The following is a 26,845-nucleotide window of genomic DNA, read 5'->3' as shown; positions in this document are numbered from 1 at the left end:
AGTTCATTCTAATTGAAGGGCAACAACTGGCATTCCTGTGGTCAGGGCGATCATCTTACTATGTGACTTTCCTGCTTTCAATCATGCAATAGCTCCCAACCTCCAGAGGACAGAGTTGAACTAATCTCCTCACAAAATATACAGGGATCTGCCTGTTTCTTGTACCCTGATGCTAAATTTCAGCCATACTGCAACAGAATGTTTCATGCTAAGAAGACTGGCTTCTGGGATATTGAAAATGGTGCTTCTTACCTGGGACATTTCTCCCCTTCCTCTTTGTCCAGGCAGCACCTTCTCATACTTTAGGCTTCAACTCGTGTCGCTTCCTCCAGGAAGCCTTCCCTGAGATCTCCCAGTCCAACTCTAAACTGGTTTTTAGCTACTCTATATCTTCAAGACCAACTGTATTATCACTGCCATATCATTGTCATCCTATAATATGATCACATTAAGATCCTCATGTTCTTAAAAAAAATTGAATGTGAATAATGTATATGTGATATTATATGGAATAAGAATAATAAAGCTGACACTGATGGAAACAGAAGTTGTAACTACAAATTTACTTATTTTTCTCCCTGCTGGCTATAAACTCAGCTCCATAAATGCTTGTTGAATAAATGAATTGGTGTAAAGCCAGGGCAATGAAACCAATACAAGGTGGTTACAGATGTGATGGAGGGCCTGAACAAGGGAATGGCAATGGGGTTGGTTGGAAGTGGATGAGTTCTAGAGCTGTGAAGTGGATAAAAGGGAAGATCAGACTGGACCAGAGATTAGTTGTGAAGGGTGATGGAAGAATAATGGTTGATCTTCAGGTTTCTGGCTCGTGCAATGGCTTGATAGTCGTACCAGTCCCTGAAGTAGGGGACCCAGAGGCAGAGTACTTACGGAAGGTTAAGATGAAGACTTCAGTTTTATGTATGTTGCTTTTTTAGGCCTGAAGGATCTACATGCAGAAATATGCTCGAGACTATGGTAAGGGAGTCTGGAGCTTCTTAGGGTAATTTGCCTAGAGAGGTGTGAGTCTTTGTCATGGAAGTGGCAGGGTATGTGCATAGAGTATGAGGAAGGAGCTGAAAATGCAATCTTAAGAAACAAACATTTTAGGATTGGAGGAAGAATAATGAAACTACTACAAAGGTGCAGTGAGGTAACAATAATAGTTTATGTTTGTTGTAGGCTTTCCATATACCATAGTGCCAAGTGCTATATGATTTAATCAATCTGACAACAATGATGTGTGTTATACTCCTATTTCTCACTTTCTCTTCCATATTTTATAGCCATCAAAGTAATGTATGCTTTCACAAAATTCACAATGATATAAATACATAATTTGGAAGGTAACTCTATATTCCGTTCTATAAAAAGCTTTTGGTAAAGTTTAGTGCATATCCCTCTAAACACTCTGCATATTTATATTGCTATTGATCATTCTTTTAAAGAGTTGTGTTACTTTTGTGCAACTTAATTTAACCAGATGATTGCAATTGATTTGATTTATATTTTAAAATAGCTTCTTGGTATTCTATTGTATGAATACAATGAACAGTCCAAGTAATGCTACAGTGAGTAACCTTTACAGTGAAGAAAATTAAACTTAGAGGTAAAAATAGGCTTAGGGTAAACTGTTAAGGGAAAATGGCTAATAAATGGTGGAAACGGGACTCAAAAGAGAGAAACTAAATAAACATCAGATTTCATAAGCCTAAAGAAGACTTGCTAATATGACAAGAAAGATGGGGTTATTAACAGTGCAAATGCTACAGAGATTAAGTGATATTTAGCAAGAATTTGTTAGTGACAACCACTAATTCCTGGTGAATACACTGTAACGGAGCAGGTCAGAGAGCATGGTCAAGGGCAGCTGGACGATGACCAGGATGAGATGGGCACTTATGCGGCTTTTTCAAAACTTTTAAAGGAGAGGAGAGGAGAGGAAAAAGATAGGGTGGTAGTTAGAGGGGTTCGTCAGGTTGAAGAACTCTGTAAGTGAAACCATTTGTTAAAATCCAAGGCCCTTTTGATAGCTCATCAAACTCTTTGATTTGTAAGTGGATGAATATGAAAACATCATAGAGGTTGGGTGAAAAGACAAAAGACAAAATACTAAAGAAAATACTAAATTCTATACAAAATACTAAATACTAAATAAATGTGCATCATATACCTTGACCTGTATATAAAGGTCACCGAAGTATGTGTATGATTAAAGCAACTCCAATGTCTTCTTTCTTAAAAGCTTATTAATGAAACATTTAAGACATAGAAATAGAAAAAATATCATGAGGAAACCCGTACACCCACTAACATACTAAAAAATAAAATAGTGCCAAATTACTTAAAGCTCTATGGTATCCCTCTTTGATCTTCTCTCTCTGCCTTCATCTAAACAGTTACCAGTATTAGGAGTTTGGTGACTTCTCTGCAGAAGATAAATTTTTTTTTTTTATGTAAGAATCCATTTTCATTTTATCATTTTCATGGAAGTAGGTTGACAGCTGATAGGTATTAGCATAATATTGATCTATTATTTGACATTATAAGAAATGGTCCACTTTGAAAAAGTTTAAAATATATTCTTATATAAGTAGTAAAATGAACTTTAGAGGGTGATTTAAGCCACACCAGCTAAGTTAATTTTTATGTAAACCAGGCTGTTTGGGCATTATAATAAAAAGATAAAGCTTATGAGACAAGCTAAAGCTTTTGCTTTGACTGATGCTCCTAACTGCGTGCCATTTCCTTATTCTCATAGTGTCTAATGTAATATTTTATGCTCAAAATGATTTTGTTTCCAGGTCGAGCCTCTTAGGCTGAAGCACCAGTCTTTCCTGTGCATTATGCTGTTCATTTAGTGGAAAGGATGTGCTGTTTATAAAAGTGGCAGTCTTGCGGCGGTCAAGGCGTCTGGCTAGCGGTGCGACGTGAGTGGGGATAAGATGGGACCTTATTCCAGAGGCACATCACCAGAAATTAATCAAGCTCATTTTACCTCTACATGGTACTCCTCATCCATCCCATAATTTAAATCCTGGTCACATTACATTGGAGTGTTGCTAACTATTTCCTATAAAACAGGAGTGTTTTGTCTTGTTCAGAGATAGCTTCAATATGTTTTCAGTGTTCAAAATGAAACAGTTCAACTTTATGTTAATAGAGATGCAATTAATTTTACCAGATTACTTGTTTCCCCCTTTTAGAAGTCTCAATTACATTTTGATTTACTGATTATTTTTGAAACAAATATATAGTCTTTGATGCTCTGAAAGACCCATTTATTTTCTTTGGAGAAAAATGATTTTTAGTCTCGTAATCACAAAACATCAAATCAATGTAAACATCCACAGTGGCTCCTTTGAGACCGGCTTGCGTCAGGTGTTGGGAAGTCAGTGTCAGGAAGATTTGTTTTTTTATTCCAAGAAGCCCAAGGATCTCCTTGAGCCTGCCGATTCCACATCCTTTAAACCATAGCACATTTCAAAGGCTGAGATCATGCTCAAAGACACATTTAACTCACTCACTGAGTTTCTTTGAACTTCGAACTCTCCAGGTTTCAGTTTCCTTTGCAGGAGATGGAGGCATGTTTTGGAGTCTGCCCTGCTTCTAAGAGTCAAGGTATTCACGTAAGTTAGACCAGACAAATCAAATAAGCAGCTTCTCAGACTGCAGACACCTTATTGACTTCCTATAGAAAGTCCCTCTCGAATCAACTGCTCACACTCTCCATCACCCCCTAAGTCCTACAGGCATTTGCTTACCTGACCCCTGGGTGCAGGGCCATCTCCATGATCTTGCTCACCAGCTTCTTCCTCTATTTCTTCCCTGTTTCCATTTCCATTTCTTATATTGGTAAAATAGGCCCCCTTTTTTTTACTCTTAGAGTTTCTTTCATTCCCTCTGTAGGCAACAGATTTTTCAACGAGGCCCGCCAAATAAAATGTAGGATATTCAGTTAGATTTGAATTTAATTTAAAAAATGTGTATGTCTCAAGTATTTCATGGGACATATTTATGCTAAAAAAAGTTTTATTTGTTGTTTATCTGAAATTTAAACGTATCTGATCATCTTTCCCCCCCCACCCCCACAAAAACAGGCAACCCTACTTTCAACTGGCACTAGTTAGGTAACCCAGACCCCAGGTGACCGTTGTGCCTTTGGCCCCTAGATGTTAGTCAAGCTCTAGCAAGTTTGCAGCTCCCTCTGCTGGGAAGCCAGAACACACCTGGCTCGAGCTCCTCTCTGAAGCTGGGAGCAAGGAGTAATGAATGGGTAGCCCCAGGAGGAAGGATGTAATGCTTATAGGGGGTAATGAATAAATCCATATGTGTGAAGCAATGGGTATTTTGAAGAGTTGAGCTGCTTTTTTCGCCTCAGTTCTTTTATATTTTGAGAATTCTTATAGCCTTATAAATTTATTTATTCTTTGATTATTTTTGATATCATGACATCAGTATTTTATTTCTTCTGCTCCATCATGGATATACATCAAACTCTTGTGATATTCCCCAGTAACTTGGATCCCAGAAAACTTGCAACTATCTTCGAAGTCTTGTTTTGTAGCTTCTAGAGGATTACAGGGTCAGAAGATAAAAGTAGGACATTACTTTCAGTGGTCACCGTTCTGGCAATATACAATTTGAAAACTACCTGGATAAAATGGCTACTAACAGTCTTTTTCTTATTATGATATTACTGTCTTATTATGTTTTGCCTCATTGTGAAAGCTGTTCAAATCTTTTCCCATAGTAATTTGATAGGCACATACTGCAACGTTGCTGAATTTCGGGAAGCATTTATCATAAATATGTCTCTTAACCCTTGTAACCAAGTAGTGTGAAAATGAACAGCTAACAGTTTGAGCCGACTGCCACGTTAAGGCCTCTTCTGGGCTACTCAAGGTATACTGCAATTTTGATAGATTCAGGAACAATGTTTGTTGAATAAAGGAAGGAAGATGGAGCCAAAAATATCTCGTCTTTGAGATGTTGCTGAGCCCCTGGTGCTTTTCTGGAGGGGCCTATATCTCTCCCACAAGTGTTGGAGGAGAAACAGGCTTTTGACTGATTCCAGAAGCAGTGGGTTCTGGGGCCTGGCCTCACGTTCAGGTAGTCAAGGTGTACCCTGCAGTCCTTAGACTGGATTGGAGAACATTCAACAGTCAGAGAGTTCATGGTCACCTTCTGGAGAAACGGCCTACTGATGACTGGTGCCTGGTATCAGATAAAAGGCAATATTCTAACCACAAGTAGAGCAACCAGAATAAGCAACCAGACAGCCAATGAATACACAGGGATCTGGGACATGCTTCATGGCTCATTCCTACGGACTGGGTACACCTGTGGGTCTAGTACAAGGCAGTTCTGAGGTCTGTGACCTGGAGAATATATGGATGCTGGCTAAGGCCAGCTTCTGGCACCACATGACCCAGGGAGTTGAGTCACTAAAGCGATGGAGGTGGTGGGGCGAGGACAGAGAGGCAGCACAACATAAGTATGCAGAAGGCGCAGTGGTCCACAAAACCTCAGGTTGGAAGCATCATAGAGGAATAGCTTAGGCAGAATGGGTATTAAAGAGGGCACGTTCTGCATGGAGCACTGGGTATTATGCACAAACAATGAATCATGGAACACTACATCAAAAACTAATGATGTAATGTATGGTGATTAACATAACAATAAAAAATTTTAAAAAATAAGATATTAGTTAATGTCAAGGGTTGCAAATGGGCAGCGCTGAAGATGTTTCAGTGGCCCTCACAGTGTGAAAAGAAATCAGTATGCTTTCAAGTCGACCAGTTACCCACATGCTCCGGGGACTTACCCGGGCTGCTTCACATCGTCAGGTTCCCTGCTGCTGGGTCTCTCATGCCATTTGAATTTGGAACTTCCGGTTGACACTTTACTTTTGTTTTGATTGATCTGGGAATCTGAAAAGGGCCAGAATCTTTGGAAGCACCCTGTTGGGATTTGGCTGTGAGGAGCTGGGTCAACCAGAGGCAGAGACACTAAGGTAGCAGCTGACAAAGCTAAAAACTGTCATCAACAGTACTATTAGCAAACAAAGACATCTCGCCATTCAGACACAAAAACTAAATAAATTTCTATTTGATGAGGCCAAGACCAGCAGCTCTTAATTACAGAGAGTCAACAAACACATTTTGTAAAGACCAGGTGTGGGGTGTATCATATCACATGGTTACCACTAAGACTTAAAGTACTGACATTTGGAAATCATTTTTCTTCACACATACCAACTGAGAGGAGAATTCTGGGTTGGGTTTTTATAACTCCATCTTCCTTTTGGATATACTTTTTTTTGAGAGGAAGAATACTGGGTAAGGCAAACTTTCCAGGGATTGCACAAAACCTGAAGGCTTATCTTATCTATGAGTTTATGGGATGATATCGAAAATAGGCTGAGAAGAGCTGTGTGGAGTGGCTCAGAAGAATTGAACTGCTTTTAAAGGATGCTTGGGGTGCCTGGGTGGCTCAGTCGTTAAGCGTCTGCCTTTGGCTCAGGTCATGATCCCAGGGTCCTGGGATCGAGCCCCGCATCAGGCTCCCTGCTCAGCGGGAGGCCTGCTTCTCCCTCTCCCGCTCCCCCTGCTTGTGTTCCCACTCTCACACACACTCTCTCTCTGTCAAATAAATAAATAAGTAAAATCTTTAAAAAAGAAAAAATAAAGGATGCTAAAGAGGGAAATTTTTGTTATAGCATCAATTTGAAAGGCTAGACTATCACTGGTAGTGGTCATTATCCTGAAGGATTCTGTTTAAATTTATAGAACTATGCCTACTTAAACCAGAAAACACGCTCTTAGCTATATAACCCTGAAAATGAGGCTTTGGCCAAATAAGCCTCTAATAGTTCAGATAATTTATATATAGTATATCCTACCGAGCTGAAAATGAAGCAGATTTGCCTAGTACAGGGCACACATCATAATTGGTTCTCAATAAATATTTGGTGAAAGAACAAACGAATTCGTAAAGGACTGAAACTCCATTTGCATCTTTAAACAACATTTTTTTAAACTTCATGGGAGGATCAATCCATGACTTCCTAGAATGATTTTTTAAAGCATTCTTTGTATCACTAAGAATGTCACCTTAATAATCCATCAACACATAGCCGACTAGAAAGTTTCAAGGCTTTCTTCTACAGTATAATCCTCTTTAGTAAGCTAGAAGATAAACAGTTTGGGAAAGGCACGTGGCTTTCTGTAACTGCAGCTTGAGAGGAAGTGAGCCACTGAAAATCTAAGGGAAACACTTCCAAAGGATGATTTAAATGAACTGCAAAAAAAAAAATCATAGAAAAACCTATTTATAACACATTGAGTCAAATGTCAAAGACAACTGCTTTCAAGAATCTAAAATGTGTTACTTGTATATTTCGAGGACTATTTCCACTTTAAAAAAAATGGCCTACGATGAAACACATAGGGATTTTTTTTTTTAACTTTACAAGTTTTATTTTTCTTCCACTTGTTTTCACTGGTGGCCTTTTGAGTTTTAATGTGTGCTTAGTATTGGGGTTGTAAGGCAGGGCAAACATACATATGGTTTCTATGTGCCTGTTGTAGAAAACTTACTTCTAACACATGTGAAATTTCGCTAATTTTATTCCATCAAAACAAACCTAGGCCCTATCAGATGATTTTTAGTAGATATGACACAGTCATATAATTATTAATATTTTTTTAAGATTATTATTTTAGAGAGAGGGAGAGAAAGTGCACACATGCAGAGGTGCGTGCAAGAGTTGGGGGGAGGGACAGAGGGAGAGAGAGACTCTCAAACAGATTTGGGGCTGCATCTCAGGACCCTGAAATCATGACCTGAGCCAAAATCGAGTCCCCGCTTAACCAACTTAGCCACCCAGTTGCCCCAGATTGTCAATATTTTTAAGAACAAAATCATGCCTGAGAAAATGAAAGCAGTTTAAGTTTGAGCAGTTGGTATGAAAATATGTTACAACTGAAATGATATGCCTCAAAACAAGAGCAATGAGGCAGAATTGAATTTGTTCTTATCTACTGACGAGACATCACCAACAGGGTGACATTTAGTCCCTGGCATGTTCACCACTCTGACAAGCCTGGATACAACCGCATTCATTTAAGAAATGACAACTCTAGGAGATCCAGTAAAAGAGTAGTTTTCCACATGTTTATCTATTACAGTATCTTTACCCTAACAGACTCTTTAGTATTGTAAATGGGGGAAACTCATTTTAGGGAATTAGTATTTTTGATCCCAAACTGCTGCCCAGGGAGTGCACACATGTCTGCTTATTAGGATAAAAATAGCTGAAGCTTATATACATCCATCCAGAACTTCATTGCTCTTTTTTACTACACACACACACACACACACACACACACACACACACACACACACCTCTTAATCTTTTATAGAGTGTTTTTCCTTGAGGTGGTCCTTAATGATTATTTTAATCTAGTTTCACCTGTGCAACTATATTGGAACTATTGACACATGGAAATAAGTGACCTGGGCAAAGTATATCCATTTAGAAATCTTTATTAAAAGTAGAGAGAAACTTTGCAAAATAAAATAAAATAACTAAAAGATTAATTTAATATAGATCTGTGATATGAAATGATGTTAAAATAGTCATGTATATTATTTATTATAATTTTAAGCAAAATTTGTCGGATTAGTAAGATTTAATATAATTATCTCCTTAATTACATTTACTTCTCCAAGAGAAAGAAGAGCAATACAATCACCTCCATTGCATCTAATAGGGTTTCTGGGAAGCATTTGTATCATCAGGGGAATAGCTGGATCAATTTCCTATTACTGGTTTCTGTGAAGGTGTGATATCATTGGTAACACAATACTAAGATGAAATGAGAATTTGTCAACTACATCTGCAACACCTAGTCAATGTAATGCTTTTAAAGGCAATACCTTTGTTTTAATTTTTAACTTATCTGTAGTACTACACAGATACAAAAAAAAAGTAAAAAAGTAAAAATAAAGCTCTGGAGGAAAGAGTTTTGCCTTTTAACTACCACGATGGAGATTGTGTACTATAATTGCGACAATGGAAATTGTCACGATATTATTTCAAAGTTCTCTTGATGCTCTCTTGTGTTAGGGAGACTACTGGTTGTGAATCCTCTAATTGTGGAAGGAAGAAAATTCTAAAATCTTAGTGCATTTAGATATATTAGGGACACGGTTTTGGGGGTCTGAGAGTTAAGCAGAGCTTAGAGAAGTGGGTGTGGCTAAAAAAGAGTAACAGGAAGGATCCTTGTGGTGATTGAAATGTCTGTCTCTTGACTGTATCAACGTCAATATCCTCATTGTGATGTTACCATCGGGAAAAACTGAACTAAGAGTGCATGAGATATCTCTGTATTATTTCATAAAACTGCATATTAATTTGAAATTATCTCAAAATAAAAATTAAATTAAAATCCCCAGCTTAATATTTTAATTTAATTAAATTTTAAACATATAAACATTTTCTTATATTTTGGGGATCAGCTGTCACTTGTCTGCAAGTGAAACTTACAGATGAAATAAATAAGCACTTGGGCGCCTGGGTGGCTCAGTCATTAAGCATCTGCCTTCAGCTCAGGTCATGATCCCAGGGTCCTGGGATGGAGCCCCACATCAGGCTCTCTGCTCTGCCGGAAGCTTGCTTCTCCCTCTCCCACTCCCCCTGCTTGTGTTCCCTCTCTCGCTGTGTCTCTCTCTGTCAAATAAATAAATAAAATCTTTAAAAAAAAAAAGCACTTGAGAAATAACTACTAAAGGAAAAATTTAGAAATGTGTTCTAATGTTTGAATGAATTTTTATTCTTTTCATGAACATGTGAGCTCCCAGGAGTGATTTAATAATGCAGGCATTGTTCCTACAGGTAAAATAGCTTCATATACCTCTTAAGTATCTGTTATAGATGTAGGTATAAAATTATGGTCTCCAACAAAGTCTATAAGTAACAAGAAAATCTGGAAACTGGTTTAAATTATCCTACAGTCCCTTAAGAAAAAACACTCTGTTTGGGTATTTTGGAGATTGATAGGAATACTGAGGACATCAAGAAATGACAATCAACAAAGGGAAGCCTGCTTAAAGATATCAGAGAAACTATAACAGAGGATCAGGGGGAAGTAAGAGCAGGGATGTCCAGTATTGGGGGCTACTTTTTCTTGAGGGGCATTTTAGTATTGAAGAGAGAGCTTGAGAGGTTAACCAGTACTTTTGACAGCTTCAAAAGTGTAGGGGATGTGTGTTAGATTCCAGGGTCCACCACAGGGAAGTAAACTAGAAATGCACTTGCCTTTATAGAGACTGCAGCTCGGTTGCAGATAATTTCATTCCCTGAAATAGGATTAAACTGATGTAGTTCTAGTGCCCAATTATTCATATGTATGGACATAGACCACTGATAAAAGCCACAGTAAAAATTCTCTGGACTAAGATAACATCATTCTAGATCTTAATTTATTGCTATAAGTACTTTTGTTAGTTCAATGACCAGGATGTAATTTTTTAAAATAGGCAAAAACTCAAGGAGATAATACAATAAAAAATGAGAACCAGCAGAAACAATGGAAACAATAATTAATAATGGAGTAGATCCACCAGGAACCCAGACATTGGAGTTATCAAAGAATTTAAAATCACTGTCTATTATGTCTATAGAGATAAAAACGGAGATTGCTAATTCCAACATAATTGACATACATGTGTGTATCTGTATATTAAACAGTAATCCTAGAACTAGAAAATATTAAATTAAGAACTGAATGAGAGACAGTCAAGAGATAAAACAGCAGACTAACAAGAGTTGAAGAATGATTTAATAAATTGAAAGCAGTTTAGACAGAAAATATCCAAAAGGAAAGATGAGAAAATTGATGGAAAATGCAGAAGATACATAAGAAGACAGAGAGGAAACAGTGAGGAGATATAATACCTGTATAATTGGAATTCCAAAAACAGAGGAGAAAGAAAATGGAACAGAAGCAACATATGAAGATACTCTGACTTAGATCAATCCAAAAACACATGAGATCCATCAAGATAACATCAGGAAGTCCTCTAAATCTCAAGAAGGATTTTTTAAATGTATAAAGTAATCCAAGAATTAAACGGTGGTAAAAGACCAAAGTGATAAAAAGAAACTGCTAAAAATGAGAGACAGGAAGAAAAAAATAAGATCTGCTAGAGAAAAATAGAGATTACTTTCAAAAGAATAATGAAAAGAGTCGAGAGCTAACTTCACAACAGAAATAACACAAGCCAAAAAAAAAAACTGGATTATAATATTTAAAGTGCTGAAAGAACATAGCTGCAAATCCAGACTCTCATACCTTGCCAAAATATTCTTCAACAGGTAAAGCAGGAGAACTGGCTTTCAGGCAAAGAAAACAAGTAATTTTTAAGCCCTCAGGATCTGTGCTAAGGGATATATTAAAGGGTATGCTTCAGGTAAAAGAAAAACAATTCTTTATGGAAACTCAGAGATACAAGAAGGAATAAAGAACAATGAAAAGGATAAATATTTATGTAAATCTAGGACAATGATTCTCAAACATTAATGTAAATTAGAATCATGTGAAAGGCTGGCAACAACACCATGAGATCCCATACCAGGATTTTAATTCAGGATGTCAGAGGTGGGGATTTATATTCCTAACAAGTTCCCAGGTGATGTTAATACTGCTGATCTGAAGCTCACTTTGAGAACCACTGAGCAACACTGGTTTATAGAACAATGATGTCTTGTGGGACTTAAAATTTATATTGAATTAAATCTATACTTATATGAACAATTATTTTGTGACAATGGTAGCTCTTCTTTCAATAGGAAAAAGATCATCTTGTCAATAAACAGTCTCAAAAAATGGTGCTGAGTCATATCATATTCATTATATTCATATAAAAAATACTCCATCCCTTTCTCATGCCATGCACTAAATTCAGTCTCAGGTGGATTGTAGATTTAAATGAAAGGCAAAAACAATAAAACTTCTAGAAAGTAATATCAGAGAATATCTGAGTGACCTTGAGACTCTCTTAAACAGGGCCCAGAAAACACTATTCATTGAAGAAAAATCGAACTATATTAAAACTTAAAATTATGCTAATCAAAAGACACTATTAAGAGAGCAATGTCACTTCACAAAATGTTTATACAAATGGCCAAAAAATATGAAAACTTGCTCAACCTCATTAGCAATTGTGGAAATTACACCCAAACCAACATGCGATACACATGTTCAAAATCAGAAGGGATAAAGTTAAAATGATGAATAAGAGTGAGATATGTGAGAACTCTTATATACTTCTGCAGGGAGGGTAAAATAGCACAACCATTTGGAAAATAGTTTGGCTTCATTTAGTAAATTTGAAGATGCTCATCCCATATGACCCAACACTTTCATTCCAACATTATGTCCATGTGCACCAAGAGATGTAGATCAGAATGTTTATACATCATGACTCATAACAGCCCTAAATAGAAAAACAACTCAAATCTCCACCAGCAGTAGAACAGATAAGTATATTGTTTATAAAATGGGATTCCATGCATCATCACTGAATATGGATGAACTAACTATATGCAACTTGGGGAAAAAGACTCCTATTTCACAAACATAATATTGAATGAAAGCAGCCAGTCACAAAATTACAATGAATGATTACATTCAATTAAGTTAAAAAAAAACAGGAAAAACTAAATTATAGTGCATAGTATTTGGTTGGAAAATTTTAAAGAAAAACAAGGAAGTGATTATTTTCAAAATGAAGATGGTGTGGCTTCCTTTGTTGGGAGGCAAAGCAAGTAGTTAGGAGGGGAGGAAGGAGGGGCTTTGTGGGTAGTAACAGTGTTCTATTCCTTAACCTAGGTGGGTATTTATACAAGTGATTACTTCGTAATATGTCATAGAGCTGTACATCTTGTTTTGTGCCCCTTTCTGTATGTATATTTTATTTAACAATAGATGGGATAAAATGTTTTGAAATGTAAATTACTTATTCTGTCCACTTTAAATATGGCAGTAAACCAAACTGCTTTCAGGTTCCTTGAAAACACCGGAAGCCGTTAATTTAATTATTTTTCCAATAATACTTTAATGAATCCTTTTTTTAGTTAATGTATTCTCCTACTTAGTTCCCACATTATTTTGCATTAATTGGGCAAAGTAAATTAATATTGAATAGGAATCAAATGCTTTGAAGTCATCTGGATAAACACCTTGTTTAATTCTTAGAATACTCTGTATATTTATTTTGGTTTCGGAACTGATTTCAAATGTTAAAGTAGAGAGTGAATAGTGGTAAAATTATTGGAGTAAGGACTTAATACTTTGTTAATATAATGAAAATTTCCTATATATATATATATATATATATATATATACACACACACACACACATCTGACCTACTCCAACAAACCTACTGCATGACAGAGGTGATTTACATCATATATTGATAGATTAAAATGAACCTTATTTGAAGCAAATCTGTCATTGATAAATACTAAAAACACCATCACTAAATACAGGTCACACCATACCTAGGACCCACAAATTTTATCTTTTAACTCCTTTCTAAAATTATAGTCTACTGTTTCCATCTCAGAGAACAAAATTAAGTAATTGGTTTTTAAGCACCTGTAGGTTCTAAGATGTAACCCTACTTGCAAGCCAACAGCTCACCTAGCCAGCATTTCATGTCTGCCGTGGCAGTTGCAAAAACCTTGGATTAGAGAGAAACAACTTTATCACCTAGGCACAGAAGCAGTCTAAGCACCAACATATTTTATGCTTGTTTCCTGAGCCCTGATCCCCACAAGCCTAAGAGAAGAGGGTCAGATGTCATTGGTACACCTAGTGGGTGGCATCACAGGACAGTAGCTTTGAGATCAGGGAACCAAAATATACCTGCCTGCCCTTTGCTCAGAAGGGAGATACTACTTCTACCTTCCCAAAGCTCAAAGCAAACCTTTCATTCAGATGGAGGTACCATCTGTAGCTTCAAATGCTCCTTCCAGGCTGTGCACCGTAGACACTGTACACACAGCCTTGAACAGAGAGTCTGGGAAAAAGGCAGTTCTTGCCTTGCTCCTAAGACATTCAGAAACACAAGAGATCAATGGAGAACTCTCGATATTGGTGAAACCTCTTTATAAAAGCTTTTCGTACAGTTCACATGACACAAATTTTCTTCACATTCTAGAATAGTGGCCAAAAATAAATTTTTCAAAAATTTTTGAACTGTGAACCAAATTATTTTAATAGTTCATATTACATTCAAAATGCTTTTGAAGAGTTGTAATTATATGAAGTCCTAGAAGGACCTTATGTGTGTGTGTGTGTGTGTGTGTGTAATTTTCTGCCTTCCTTAAAGTGTAAATTCCGTGGGAATAATGATGCTGTGTGTGTGTATGTGTGTAACGTATTCTCTAATTCTGGTTCTTACTAAACTTTGCATTAATTTAACTAATAAAATGCTAGAGGTCTGCCATCCCTCTTCTTTTTTTCTCTTTTTGTGAACACCACTGCTAAAGAACAACAAAAAGTGTGTGCCTATAATCTGAGTGTTCCAATGGTCATCAAGGATGACAAGATTTTATTTCAAGACCGCCTATTCTATCCATAAAACCCAAGACGATGCCCCCCACACAGTGGAGCTCAGGAAATATTTGTTGCGTTGTGTTTACTTGAATTTAAGACCCCATTCTAGTTTGTAAGCCAAAGTTGCTCTTGGTGACAGGCTCAGTAATACATGCTGTGCTTTGAAAAGAGAAAACATTCCTTTTCTTCAAACCCTTAAACAGTCATGTTAAGCTCAAAGACTCCTGTTCATTTGTGATGATTCTAGTATACAGATGTATAAAACTAAAGGGAATGATTGCATGTGTCTCCAGAAATAGTTGCTTTATTATGAGAAGAGAAGTCGAAGGGTGTCTATTTTTCCTTCCTCTGGGACTGTTTGTGTTTTTGGCCCCAGTGCTCATTTCCATTCCCTTCAATAGTAATTCAGCAGCCAGACTTTATGGCTGAAATACTATTCATATAAGTTCCTCCGGTTTAGTCATCAACACAATTCTTTGAAACCACTCTGGTCTTCTTTTCTAAATTGAACATTTCTGTCAACTACAAATGCAGCAAGTACAAAATATTTCCGTACGCTTTCCACATCAAAACGATCTCCTATGGGACCTAGAAAATGTGTGTTCACGTGAATTACCATCCACAAAGGCTACTCGCCGGCCGCTCTGGGGTCTTGCACACAAAGGGTGAGAGAGGGGCGTGGGGAGACTGCCAGGCGTCACAGCCCCGCCTGGCCAGGTGATGCCCGCTCGAGTAGCCTGCCCCGGAGTGCGGACAAGAAGGCTAAACTTGGGGCTCAGGATATTTGAATGCCGCGGAAATTGCCGTCCTACCCAGCCGAGTCAGGGCGAGAGGAGCGGGGTGCGTGCGCGAGCTGAGTGAGCGCTTACGTCGCCGCTAGATCTGTGCTGGGATAATTAGAGAGGAGTTGGGCTGAGCCGAGTCCTCTTTTAGCCGCGGCAGCCGGAGCCGCCGCAGCAGCCTCAGCCCGGAGGGGCGCGCCTGACTCCCGCCGCCCGGCGCGCACCGGGAGAGGCCCGCGCCCCGCGCCCCGCAGCAGCCGCCCCGCCGCGCGCAGCGCCCGGCCGCTGGGGCGCACAGAGGCGGCGGCCGCCCGCGTGGCCTTCTCCATCCAGGCATTGGAACCCTGCTCCCTCCCTTCTCCTCTCCCGGGGACGCGGATGGCAGGGCCAGGCGAGGACCTGGGACGCCGGTGGCCCTAGCTCCGCACCCCCACCCTCCTGCTAGGAGAGGCAGCGGGCTGCTGGCGGACGATGTGGTCACGGCTGCTCCCCAGTGCGTCTTCGGCCCGGGTCCCAGCTGCCGCCCCTCTTCTCTGCTCGTGCCATCCCACGGAGAGGAGTTGATGCTGCTGTCGCCGCCGCCGCCGCCGCCGCCGAAGCCGGGGCTGATGGATGCCAGGGAGTGCCGCATTGCTTAGCGTCCCCGCCTCCGGGTTTGCTGGTAGGAGCCCACTGCTCTTCTCTCTTGCTTTGGGGTTTTATAGAAAAGGTAGAGACATTTTAATTTTATTCTCCACTCCTCTTCTCTACCTTCTCCCCCTCCCCCGTCCGCCCCCAACCTCGCATTTGAAACGTATATTGTGAGAGAGATCCCCCTCCTTCCTGCGCACCCCCTCCCCCCGATAATTCCGTTGAAATAAAGGGCTAGAGGAAGGCAGAAGTTGCGGGTGGGGCTGGAGGGGGGGGGAAGCCCACGCTGGTGCCAACGCCACCAGAAACCCTTCTGGTGCCTTCTGAGATCACGGTGTATCTAGGAGGGGAGGAGGGAAGGTGCGCTATCTGCAGAGTCTCCACCTAATTGGATCATAATCATTTTAAATAAAATCCTACAAATGTCTTTTAAAAATAGCATCTTTGAATAAGCAGAAGGAAAAATAAGCTCCTTTCCCCCCTCTTTCCCTTTCTCTCTTTTTCTTTCTGGCAAAGACGCTCTCTCCCCGCCCTGGAGCTCAGCGCTGAAGAGCCACCTTATTATTAATCAGAATTCCCATCGTTATCCCTGGCAGGCGCATCCTTCAGTAGAGACCGCAGAAGCATCACAGAGCTGGGGCTGAGATGTGCGTGGGGGTTGTTTTTGTTACATCTTGGAAGAGAAGAGGACAGTACCAAGATCAGTGCCAAGCGCGCTGGGTGGGTTTAGGGGTGTTTTGTTAGGACTGAGGAAGGACAAGGAGTGTTGGGCCCACCAGAGTTCCACATCTCTTTAAAAGAAAGGGAAGAAGGAACTAAAGTGACTCGTTGTTTTTAAGGGGTGGGAAAAGAAGTTTATATCCCCCAGAAAAAAGCTGCGGGAAAGCAGGAGCAACAGGGTACTAGTCTGGACACCAAGACAAATAATATCCTGTACAGAAGAGGAAGCAGGCTGCAGTGAGGTCCAGAGGCCAGAGCGTGGTGGTGGCAAAGGCCAGGTTTGTTGTGGGACAGTCAGCAAGAGGAAGGGAAGGTTCAGGAATAAGCAGAACAATGACTCATTTGCAAGCTGGTCTCTCTCCTGAGACCCTGGAGAAAGCTCGCTTGGAGCTCAACGAGAACCCAGACACACTGCACCAGGACATCCAGGAGGTGAGGGATATGGTCATCACCAGGCCGGACATTGGCTTTCTGCGCACAGATGATGCCTTCATCTTACGCTTCTTGCGGGCCAGGAAGTTTCATCACTTTGAGGCCTTCCGCCTCCTGGCCCAGTACTTTGAGTACCGGCAGCAGAACCTGGACATGTTCAAAAGCTTCAAGGCCACTGACCCTGGCATCAAGCAGGCACTGAAGGATGGCTTCCCTGGGGGCCTGGCCAATCTGGACCACTATGGCAGGAAGATTCTAGTCCTTTTTGCAGCCAACTGGGATCAGAGCAGGTAAATCCTAAATTCAAACTTGTCCTAGGGATTCTTTTACTCTCCCATTTTCCAGAATTTACCCTGAGTAGTGTCATGGTTTTAAAGCTTTGAAGTGTTTGTTTATTTGGCTGGGGGAAAAGAGAAACTGGAACTACAAAATGAGGTTCTGGTGGGCATCCTCAGGGGTGGTAGAAAGGCTTTTATTTCTACCTTTGAAACTCTTACTTCGTGAGCACCTAGTTTCTACTGCAGCTCTAAATGCTTCCTGAACCCTATTATTGTGCTGCGATCTAAATCATTCAACTTCTAAATAAAGCTGCTAAATTTTTCACCTCTTGAGTAAGTTTACTGTTCTGTGGAGAAATGAGGATGAGAATGGAGACAACTTTTCCTCCCTCCCCCAATGAAATTCTTAAAGTAGTTCATTATCATCATCACCATCAAAATCACCATCACCATCATCATCATCATCATCATCATCATCATCATCATCATCTGTCTCCTTAGTACTGAGGTTTTATTTTTAAACAATATCCTGGCATTCAACCAAGATCAAGTAGTTTTGTCGCTTGGGAACTTTTCTGCTTGGTGGTGTGTAGATGAAGGAATAATATGATGTGTGTCACTTCAATGAAAAGGAAGAGTTGTACCCTCTGCCGCTGAGCATGCCTACTGACACTGAAAATAAAGGCTGACTGGTATGCTCGTTCTACACCTGTCACTAATCTAAAGAATGTGTTTCCTGTCTGATGTGATTTTTCATCTTTTGTAAGGAAGTGGAAAATGTTCAGACATGTCGGTTGGTAGACTTTTGGAGTTCTATTGCTTTTTAATGGAAGAGAAATTATATTCTTATTTCATCTACATTATAACAGAAAAAGGCAGAGAAGAACTATTCCACTTCCTCAATTAAAATTATTTTCTCAGGGGCGCCTGGGTGGCTTAGTCGTTAAGCGTCTGCCTTCAGCTCATGTCATGATCCCAGGATCCTGGGATCGAGCCCCGCATCTTGCTCCCTGCTCTGTGGGAAGCCGGATTCTCCCTCTCCCACTCCCCCTGCTTGTGTTCCCCCTCTCACTGTGTCTCTCTCTGTCAAATAAATAAATAAAATCTTTAAAAAAATATTTTCTCAGACTGAAAGACATAAAAAATTATGAAAGGGTCTTGGGTAAGGTAGTTTCAATTAAGTTCAAAGCTAAATATATTTCATGGAACTTGAAAATGTTACCAGAACTATGAATCATGAGGAGCTGGTTGTTATAACATTGGTGTATTTTTAGTTCTGTGAATGGTGACTTTTGATGCATCTGGTTAGTTGAAACATCTCTGGAACAATTGTAAAAGACTTTTACAGTTACTGAGAAAGCTTATTGATCTTATGGTTTTCTAGAGAGGCTTCTCAGACTGTTGGAATCTTAGAATGTAAGTGAATATTTTTAACAAGTTTTTACTCATTAGTTACCTGTTCCCTGTAATTCTAAGTTGAGAACTACTCTGATTTCTTTTAGGTAAATAAAAAGACAAATTACTACCTAAGGAATCATAAAGCTAAGAAACTTACAGAGTTAGCTATTGAGGGGGAATGGAGGTCTATTCCTTATTTTGGTTACTTGCAAAGATCTCACTCTACTTTTTATCAGGTGCCAAAGTTTAAAGGCCCATGAAATGCCATCTTTTGACCACAATTTCTCTTTAAGTTTTTTATTTTTTTTCCCATCTGAGATGTACATTGTAAGGTCATGCAAACCAATTATTGCATATATCAAAATTGAAAAAAAAAACTATTCAAGAAGGAACCTAATCCATATGTCAGTTAGATTGGCATTTTGTTTATTGAGCTACAGTGAAATGGGTGCTGTGGAAATTTTATATTTAAATATATCTCAGGGTCTGTCAAAGATATCATTAGAGAGGCAGATTGCGTTCAGAGAGACATGCATGTATATCAGAACTTTTTTCACTTATTTTTATAAGTTAACTAATATTCACACTGATTTATAAGCCTAATTAAGATGAAAGTCACTTATAGTTCTCATCTATATGGGAAGCTGATTACTCCAGATTTACTAAAGAAACTGTTTTAGTTGTCTGTCTTATTCTTTCATATAAAGGATAGGTTACTAGTAATGAAAATCTATCTCCTTGGAAATCTACAATGGGAGATGATTTACTAATAGGCATATAAAATTATTTTTATTAAAACTACACAAAAATCCTAAACATTAAAATTTCATGTATGTGAAGTTAAAAATGAGAAGCTATGTCCTGTAAAAATTATCTGGACCTACAGGCTAAAAATTATGAATTCTACTTCTACAGTTGGAAACAAACAGGTATAATCAAGAAGTTATACTATGTCAAGATCAGAAGGCATACAAGTTATTTAGAACTTGTCTAAAATTCCTCCTATATTCTTAGAAAAAAAAATCATTCTCTCCTTCTTACTCCCTCCCCCCATCTCAGATCTGCATATATCAGTAACAAGGACTAGTGGATAAGCAGCTCTATCCTCCTGACATATTCTGTAAACTTCTATCATTGGGATATGTGCATAAGAACTGCTCTGAAGCCTGTAGGATGGTTTCTGGCAGTTTCTTCCTCTAGTATCAGGATGTCACCAGCCCCTTTCCGACCTTGGATCTGAATCCCTTTCCTTTCTACACTCTGCAGCCTCAATTCTTATCTGACTTGAATTTTAACAAAGTCTGTGCCACCTTCCCTCAATGTTTCCCATACTACCGTTCTGTTAGGTGGATCTGCCACATGCCAAATTCTCTCGGTCCCCACGCCTCTCCCGTTCTGTGAGTCGGATCCTGCTCTCATCCTGCCAGACCAAACAACCTGGGTCTCTTGAGAAGACTGCACATCTGATCACAATTCTGACCACCTTCCTTGAGTTGTTCAGTGAATTGCCTGGCTTTTAACAATCTTTTTTTTTTTTTTTTTTTTTTAAGCAGCATTGTTTTAAGAAAGTAAAATAGCATTGTTTTAAAGAGACAATTGGTGGGAATGTCCAGGATTACACAGGGAAATTCCAGAAATGAGGTAGAAGAAAATGTTCCCTTTCTTTCAAAACAGCTTATTTCCAACTTCCCAAAAGGGAAAGCAAGATTCTTTTAATCGCATTTTGAAAAAATTTTGTAAAGACCTCTGAAATAACTAATTTGTATAATAAAAAAGACTAAGTCTTATGTTATTATATTTATAATAGCAGGTGATCTAGAGTTAATGCTAGTTGATATTTGTTGAGTTGTGTACTTTCTCTTGTGTGAAATTTGTAGGACAGTTTTCTGTGCTCCTCAGGGGACTAGCAACAGTAAATGTGTGTGAGATGGTGACTATAAATAAAATAGTGTCTCTTTATACTGCAGTGTGGTGCAGGTCAGTTTCAGGTTATTGCAAAGAATTGGACCATTTCCAAAGCTTTTATGGGAGACATGGAATCTTCAGGAAGACTAAGGTAAAATAAAAATATTTACAGTGTACCTGCCTTCTAACATACCTAAAAAATAATTGAAATAGTAGAATGTTAAAATGACTTTCAATGTGGTCTGTGGTTTTTCTAAAAAGGATAGAACAGGGTCAGATGATTTATTACATTTGTTGAGCAGGCTATACCTTGGTAAAGATTCATATAATTTTATCTCATTTCTTTCAGATTGTCTAACATAATTTCTGAAAACAAGAATAAATTCCATAAAATTAAAAACAACTGAACTGTTACACCAAATTGCTAAGATGCAGTAGTCTTCCACGCATTATATGCTGTGTTTCCTTCCTGAATGGTAGTGTCCTGCTTAAGACTCAGCAGATACCTTCAAATTGTCCACCTGATTGCAACAATAGAGTGTGAGGATAATGTAACATGAAGCTAGAAGAGATCATACTATCTTAGGAAAAGGAAGCTTGGAATTAAAGTAGAGACTGGTTTAGACTCTGGAGCATAGGAGCAGGTATCTGAGAAGTTGAAATTCACTGGAACATACTTCCTGTGAATATTCATGAGTGGATTGGGCCCCTGAAACATAATGATGACATGCATTCTGATAGTTGGCCAGTAGGTCATCAGTAGTATTTTACTTCATTAGAATTATAAAGTAGTTCTCTATACTTTTGTACATCAAACAAACATTTATCTGGAATCTGGTTAATAACCAGTAGAAAACAATTAAATACAGCTAAACCAAAATGATGCCTAATATAGTGGCAATTTCAAAGCACTGACCATCTTGCACTATGTTTGGCTTGTCATGATAAACATTGATGATCGCTTATAGTATTGAAGCTGTGGAAGGGATAGAAGACCGGCCAGTCAAACATCAGGCTATGATTCTCTAGCTTATCCTGGAATTTGCCTAAAAAACATATTATTTTCAGTTTGTTTATTCTTATTGTGTGGCTTTTTCATGAAAAAGAAAATAATGATATTTGCAAGTTCTGATTGACTTGTGAATATGCTCCCATGTATTAAAATAATGTGGTCAGTCTCTAAATTAAAAGGTTATGTTGATAATAAATTAACATTTTAAAACAGCCATAGACTATACAAATTTGTTTTAATCCCAGCCACAAAGTTTCGTTCTTCTCTAGAAGTGCACTAAAATAAAATAAAACAAAATAAAGTAAAAATTACTAGGAATAGTCAAGGGCAATTAACTATACAATTAAGGAGAAACACTCATACTCAATAATCTTAAAACAAACAAACAAACAAACAAAATATGGGCTTAATTTTTTTTAAAGATTTTATTTATTTGACAGAGAGACACAGCGAGAGAGGGAACACAAGCAGGGGGAGGGGAAGAGGGAGAAGCAGGCTTCCCACCGAGCAGGGAGCCCGATTGTAGGCTTAATTTTGAGGCCTGATTTTTGAAGACTTCTTGTCTCAGTTTATTAAAGTTTACTTATATTTATTCAGATATGTTTCAATTTTTTGTTTTACAGTGTTTTATATTGTGTCAAGGTCAGGAATCCCTACCCTTCAAATCCTGGAGGCATCTTGTGCTGTGTTATGGGTGGATTTTGAGATTCAGTCAAAACTGGAAATGGCAAGTGTCAATTCCACAGGACTTCTGTCCCAGCAGAGCTTCTGTATTGCTTCCTTATCAGGAGGCTCTTTTCATAAATATTCTGGAAACTATAGGTTATTCCAAACTATGCCCTTGGTTCATACCGTGGAAAATGGGAACGAAAAAAAATTGTCCTGAGAAATGTTAGTGGAATACTGGAATAAATCTCTGGAAAAAATAGGACGGTCTCTAGAAACTGGGGCAATTATACAGTAATTAGTGAAATAATCTTGAAATAACAACGAAGACCAAGAGTGCCAACCTTAAAGTAGGATGTTGATGGGGTCTGGCATGAACTGGGCTATTTTCATATTTTAGATATGCAACTTTAAACAAAGTTGAAGAGAAGCAAAGGGTTTGAAGTTACTGCACTGAAAGGATGCCTCAAAAGAAATGTTTAAAGATATTTTAAAACAGAAGCCAACAGATAGTAAATTAATGTTATCCTTAGTGAATGAATTACATTTCCTGCATTCTGGGAAAGGCTGAGCTCTTTTATATCACAGGGAGCAGGTGCATATACTTTACTAAGACAATAAACAGCACTCCTGATAGGGGGTGGGAGGAAGGATGTCCCTGTATGTCAGGTCCTTGTAACATCAAATAACAAACAGAGCCAAGAGTACTCAATTCAAATCATTTTTTTAAAAGATACGCCTGAGTCAAGCATTTGTTACATACATAGAAATTTAGTAGGTGCCAGGGGCAAATGAAGACATGTAACACATTCTTTGTACCGTCAAGGGGCATATGAGCTCTGGGAAGAAAAAACGTGAGGTGCTAAATAACTACCAGAGAGGTTGTAAGTGCTTAATGTGGGTACTGTTTGCCTGTGCTCGAAGTTCAGGGCCAAGGGACAGCTGCGGGCTCCTCAGTGTTGTGCAGAGAGAACATCGCCTTCTCCGTTAACAGAATTTAACCTCTTATTGTTTCATTTTAATTCATTAATTAATTACTTCATTTATTCATTCATTTAAAACGGCTTTTATAGCATGTGTGATGTGCCAGGTATTCTTCTAAACCCTTTACAACATTAATCTATTAAATCTTTATCACAATCCTACAAGGCAGGTCCTATTGATATCCACATTTTGCAGATGAGGAAGCTGAGGCTCTGGGCAGTTGAGTGTCTCACCCATGACCATACAGCTAGTAAGTGAGTTGGTCAAACTTTTTGTGTGTGTATAGACAGTTACCGAAAGGAGTCTAGAGAAAAACAAATCTAGGGGAAAGAATTCCATCTAACGTTTAGAAAATCTTGACTGAACATCAGAATAGACCGTTAGAAAGTTCAGTTGCTGGAGTAAATCTCCGAAGACAAAGACTGCACTTAGCAGACCTTTGCTGAGAGTATTCTACCCTTAAAAGAAAAGTTCCATTTCTGATGTTAGCATTTTTTCCAGCACAGTTCTACTTTATTTTGTTTTGTTTTATTTTATTTATTCTGAGGGCAGTAGGTACACACTGTTTTACCTTTTTTTTTCTCCAAAGAAAGACATTATTCCTGTAGATGTTTCATTTTCAGTGATTCACTTGTTCTCACTCACCTACATTCCCACAGCAGTAAAACAAAAGCCAGGCTCAAACAGCTAATCTTCTGTGCTCAGTGATATAAGCCAGACAGATGATTATTTCAGAGTTCATATTTTCTCTAGGGTTTGTAGACCTCTCCTCTTCCCATCAGACTCTTAGGAATGTCTTCTCGCCTTTCCTTCCTCAAAACCTGCTGCTGGGGCCAGGTTGGAGCTTGCCCTCTAACCTGGCATGGTGCCACGTTGGTATTGACTTCTGATCTGTCTTCTGACACACATGCCACGGAGACCTGAGAAAGCAGAACAGCTATTCATTAGACTGTGTTCTAGGTATGAGGTGGCATGGGGAGTGCAAAGAAGTCAAGTGTCAGAAAGACCCGGCTTCTCATCTAGTCTCCCCGCTTTACTCCCAGGATAATTCTGGGCAAACCATTCAAATTCTCTGAGATTGTGTCCTCATCTCCAAAATAATAGGAACAAAGCCAGCATAGAGACTTTGAGCTTGTTTTGAGATTAAGATAATGCATTTGAAATTGCCTTGGAAATCTTAAACGATTACACAGATAGAGGTATTATTATTATTACCACTCAGTATTATAAAACACCTAGATAGGTTCATCAGCTTTAGCGCTAATGATACCCCGAGGCATTAATAGAGGCAATTCTTCGCCTTTGCCTTTCCCCTCAGCACCTTTCTAATAAGAAGTGCTTCAGCCATGAGAAATGTGGCTTAATGAAAACTGAGAGGTGGGGGTAGCCTTAATGAAGAATTTAATAACAGCTGATTGATTTAGTGACAAAGGGAAATTGCTTGTTGTGCTGTTCAATGTGATGCCCAGATGCCAGTTTTTCCTTGTCAAGCTGAAAGAAAAGGTTGGGGAATAGGAAGGAAATGACCTGTTTGCGATTTAGGTTGCTCTTTGCAAGGATTGTAAGTTGTAGAGGATGCCACTCTGTAAGCCCCAGGACGGCACAGGTCAGTCAGCACCCCCGATCCTTGCATGGCCAGAGGCAGGAGAACAAGTTTCCCTGCTCTTGACTGTAGGAGATACAGGTGTTCGTCTTCTCCATATGGTTTTTACATATTATCACAGCTCTGCTGTCTTTCAAGAGCAATGGTCTATATAGTTGTTAGGTGTTATTATTTCTTCTTACTACCTGCTATGCATCATCCTCTCCAAGCTGATTTCAGATGCAGGCTTTACTTAATGCTGTTTGGAGAAGCACAATCAAGAGTCGGGAGCTGCATTAATGTGCTAGTTTGTTATTTATGGCTTTCTTCCAACATATAACGGAAGACTAACAATGGTGGAGTTCCTACAGTTGGGAGATAAACCTCAAACACAAGCATACTTATTGTAGTGGCCTCAGGTTTGTAGATTATAACAGTGAAAAATAATTTCAAAGAGAAGAATGCAAGTAGGATTCCGGAAGATATAAAATTAATAAAATCCTCCATTTCTTTGGAAGATATTTGACAGACTTTGGCAAGATCTCATGTAATAATGTGTTGCTTATGAAGAGCCTGCTGAGCTGCTAATGGTAGTAATGTGACATGTTTGACAACAGAGGACTGGAGTGTCAAGAGTAGTTTTGACCTGCCCTTTGAATGCAGTTAGCTAAGATGTTTTAATGTTTCTTTTCTTCAATTTGGACATCAAAATGATTTATATAAGGATCATTTGATTCTCTTTTTGAAGAAAGATAATAAATTTAAAAACTTGGTGAAATTTGCTCTTGAAAACTTGGCAAACCTGCTTTTCTTCATCGCTGATCATAGGATTTGCCTTATTATATTTCCTTGGGAATAATGATATGTCTGTAAATTTTTCTCTTGATTTGGCCTCAGTTTTGGAAAACCATACTTAAAATGTGTTATTTAAAACAAATTGCCTCTTGATGTCTGCCTTTACTGGTGCTATGGTTTATTCTCACTGGATATAATACATCAGCCTTCCAAAGCTGATTTCAGATTCAAGTTTTACTTAATGCCATTTTGGTATTATTAATGCTATTTGGTGTTCCTATAGGTAACATAAGAATAATCATAATGGGGAGAAATTCTAAATTGGGCTTTTCTAATTAAGAATTAGAAAAATTATTATTTTGAATTTCAGGAATTAAAATGAGTATTTTTTTAAACAGGTCTCCAAATTTAAACCAGAAATATGACAAAAAAGCCTATAAACCTACACAGACTGGAAAGATGGAGGAGGAAGGCTGTAACACTGTGTTAGGCTATTATATTCATAGAGGAGATAGGCCAGCCATGGAATGACAAATAAGGTATTCAACCATACATATTTTACAGATTTAAAGACAAATAGGTAATAGCACTCTACACAAAATTTTATTATCTTATGTATTCAGGAAGTATTTTGGGATGCCACATCTTTATGCCTGTAAGATAGGCTATATACCTTCCAAAGGTTTAAAAATAATCTCTTGATTCTTGCCTTTTATAAGAGTAATAAGCTATCTAAAGGTCATCATTCATTTTTAAGTATAATATACAAATAACCTTTAGTTCTGATTATATCCTGCTTAGTACACTATGTCTATGGTTACCATTACAATAAAAAGTATGCTCTGTATCTATTCCAACCAACATTTACTGAGCATTTGCTGTATACCTAACACTGTGGAATTGCTTTCCCCTGAATTGTGTCTTTAACTTGCCTCCCCTGCCCCCCATGGCCAGTGAGATCGAGTAAGCTAATCATAGGTACTTCCATTTTTTTCATATAATGGAACTGAGCCTCAGAATTATAGATCAA

At 38.6% G+C, this 26,845-nt stretch overlaps 1 protein-coding gene across 1 annotated transcript in view; it reads left to right on the top strand.

The window, feature by feature from the left end:
• Positions 1-17,096: 17,096 nt before the first annotated feature.
• The window catches only part of CLVS2 (clavesin 2), a 60,158-nt gene continuing 50,409 nt past the window's right edge, over positions 17,097-26,845 (top strand). Inside the window, exon 1 of the mRNA XM_028117001.2 lies at positions 17,097-17,485. Coding sequence (XP_027972802.1) covers positions 17,097-17,485 — 389 coding nt within the window. The remainder of the gene's footprint in view (positions 17,486-26,845) is intronic.

This window comes from Eumetopias jubatus, unplaced genomic scaffold, assembly GCF_037043125.1.
Source record: "Eumetopias jubatus isolate StellerSeaLion01/CBP00866 unplaced genomic scaffold, mEumJub1_p1.0 scaffold_6, whole genome shotgun sequence".
NCBI classification, from domain to species: Eukaryota; Metazoa; Chordata; class Mammalia; order Carnivora; family Otariidae; genus Eumetopias; species Eumetopias jubatus.
This window is presented reverse-complemented; position numbering and strand designations above follow the sequence as displayed.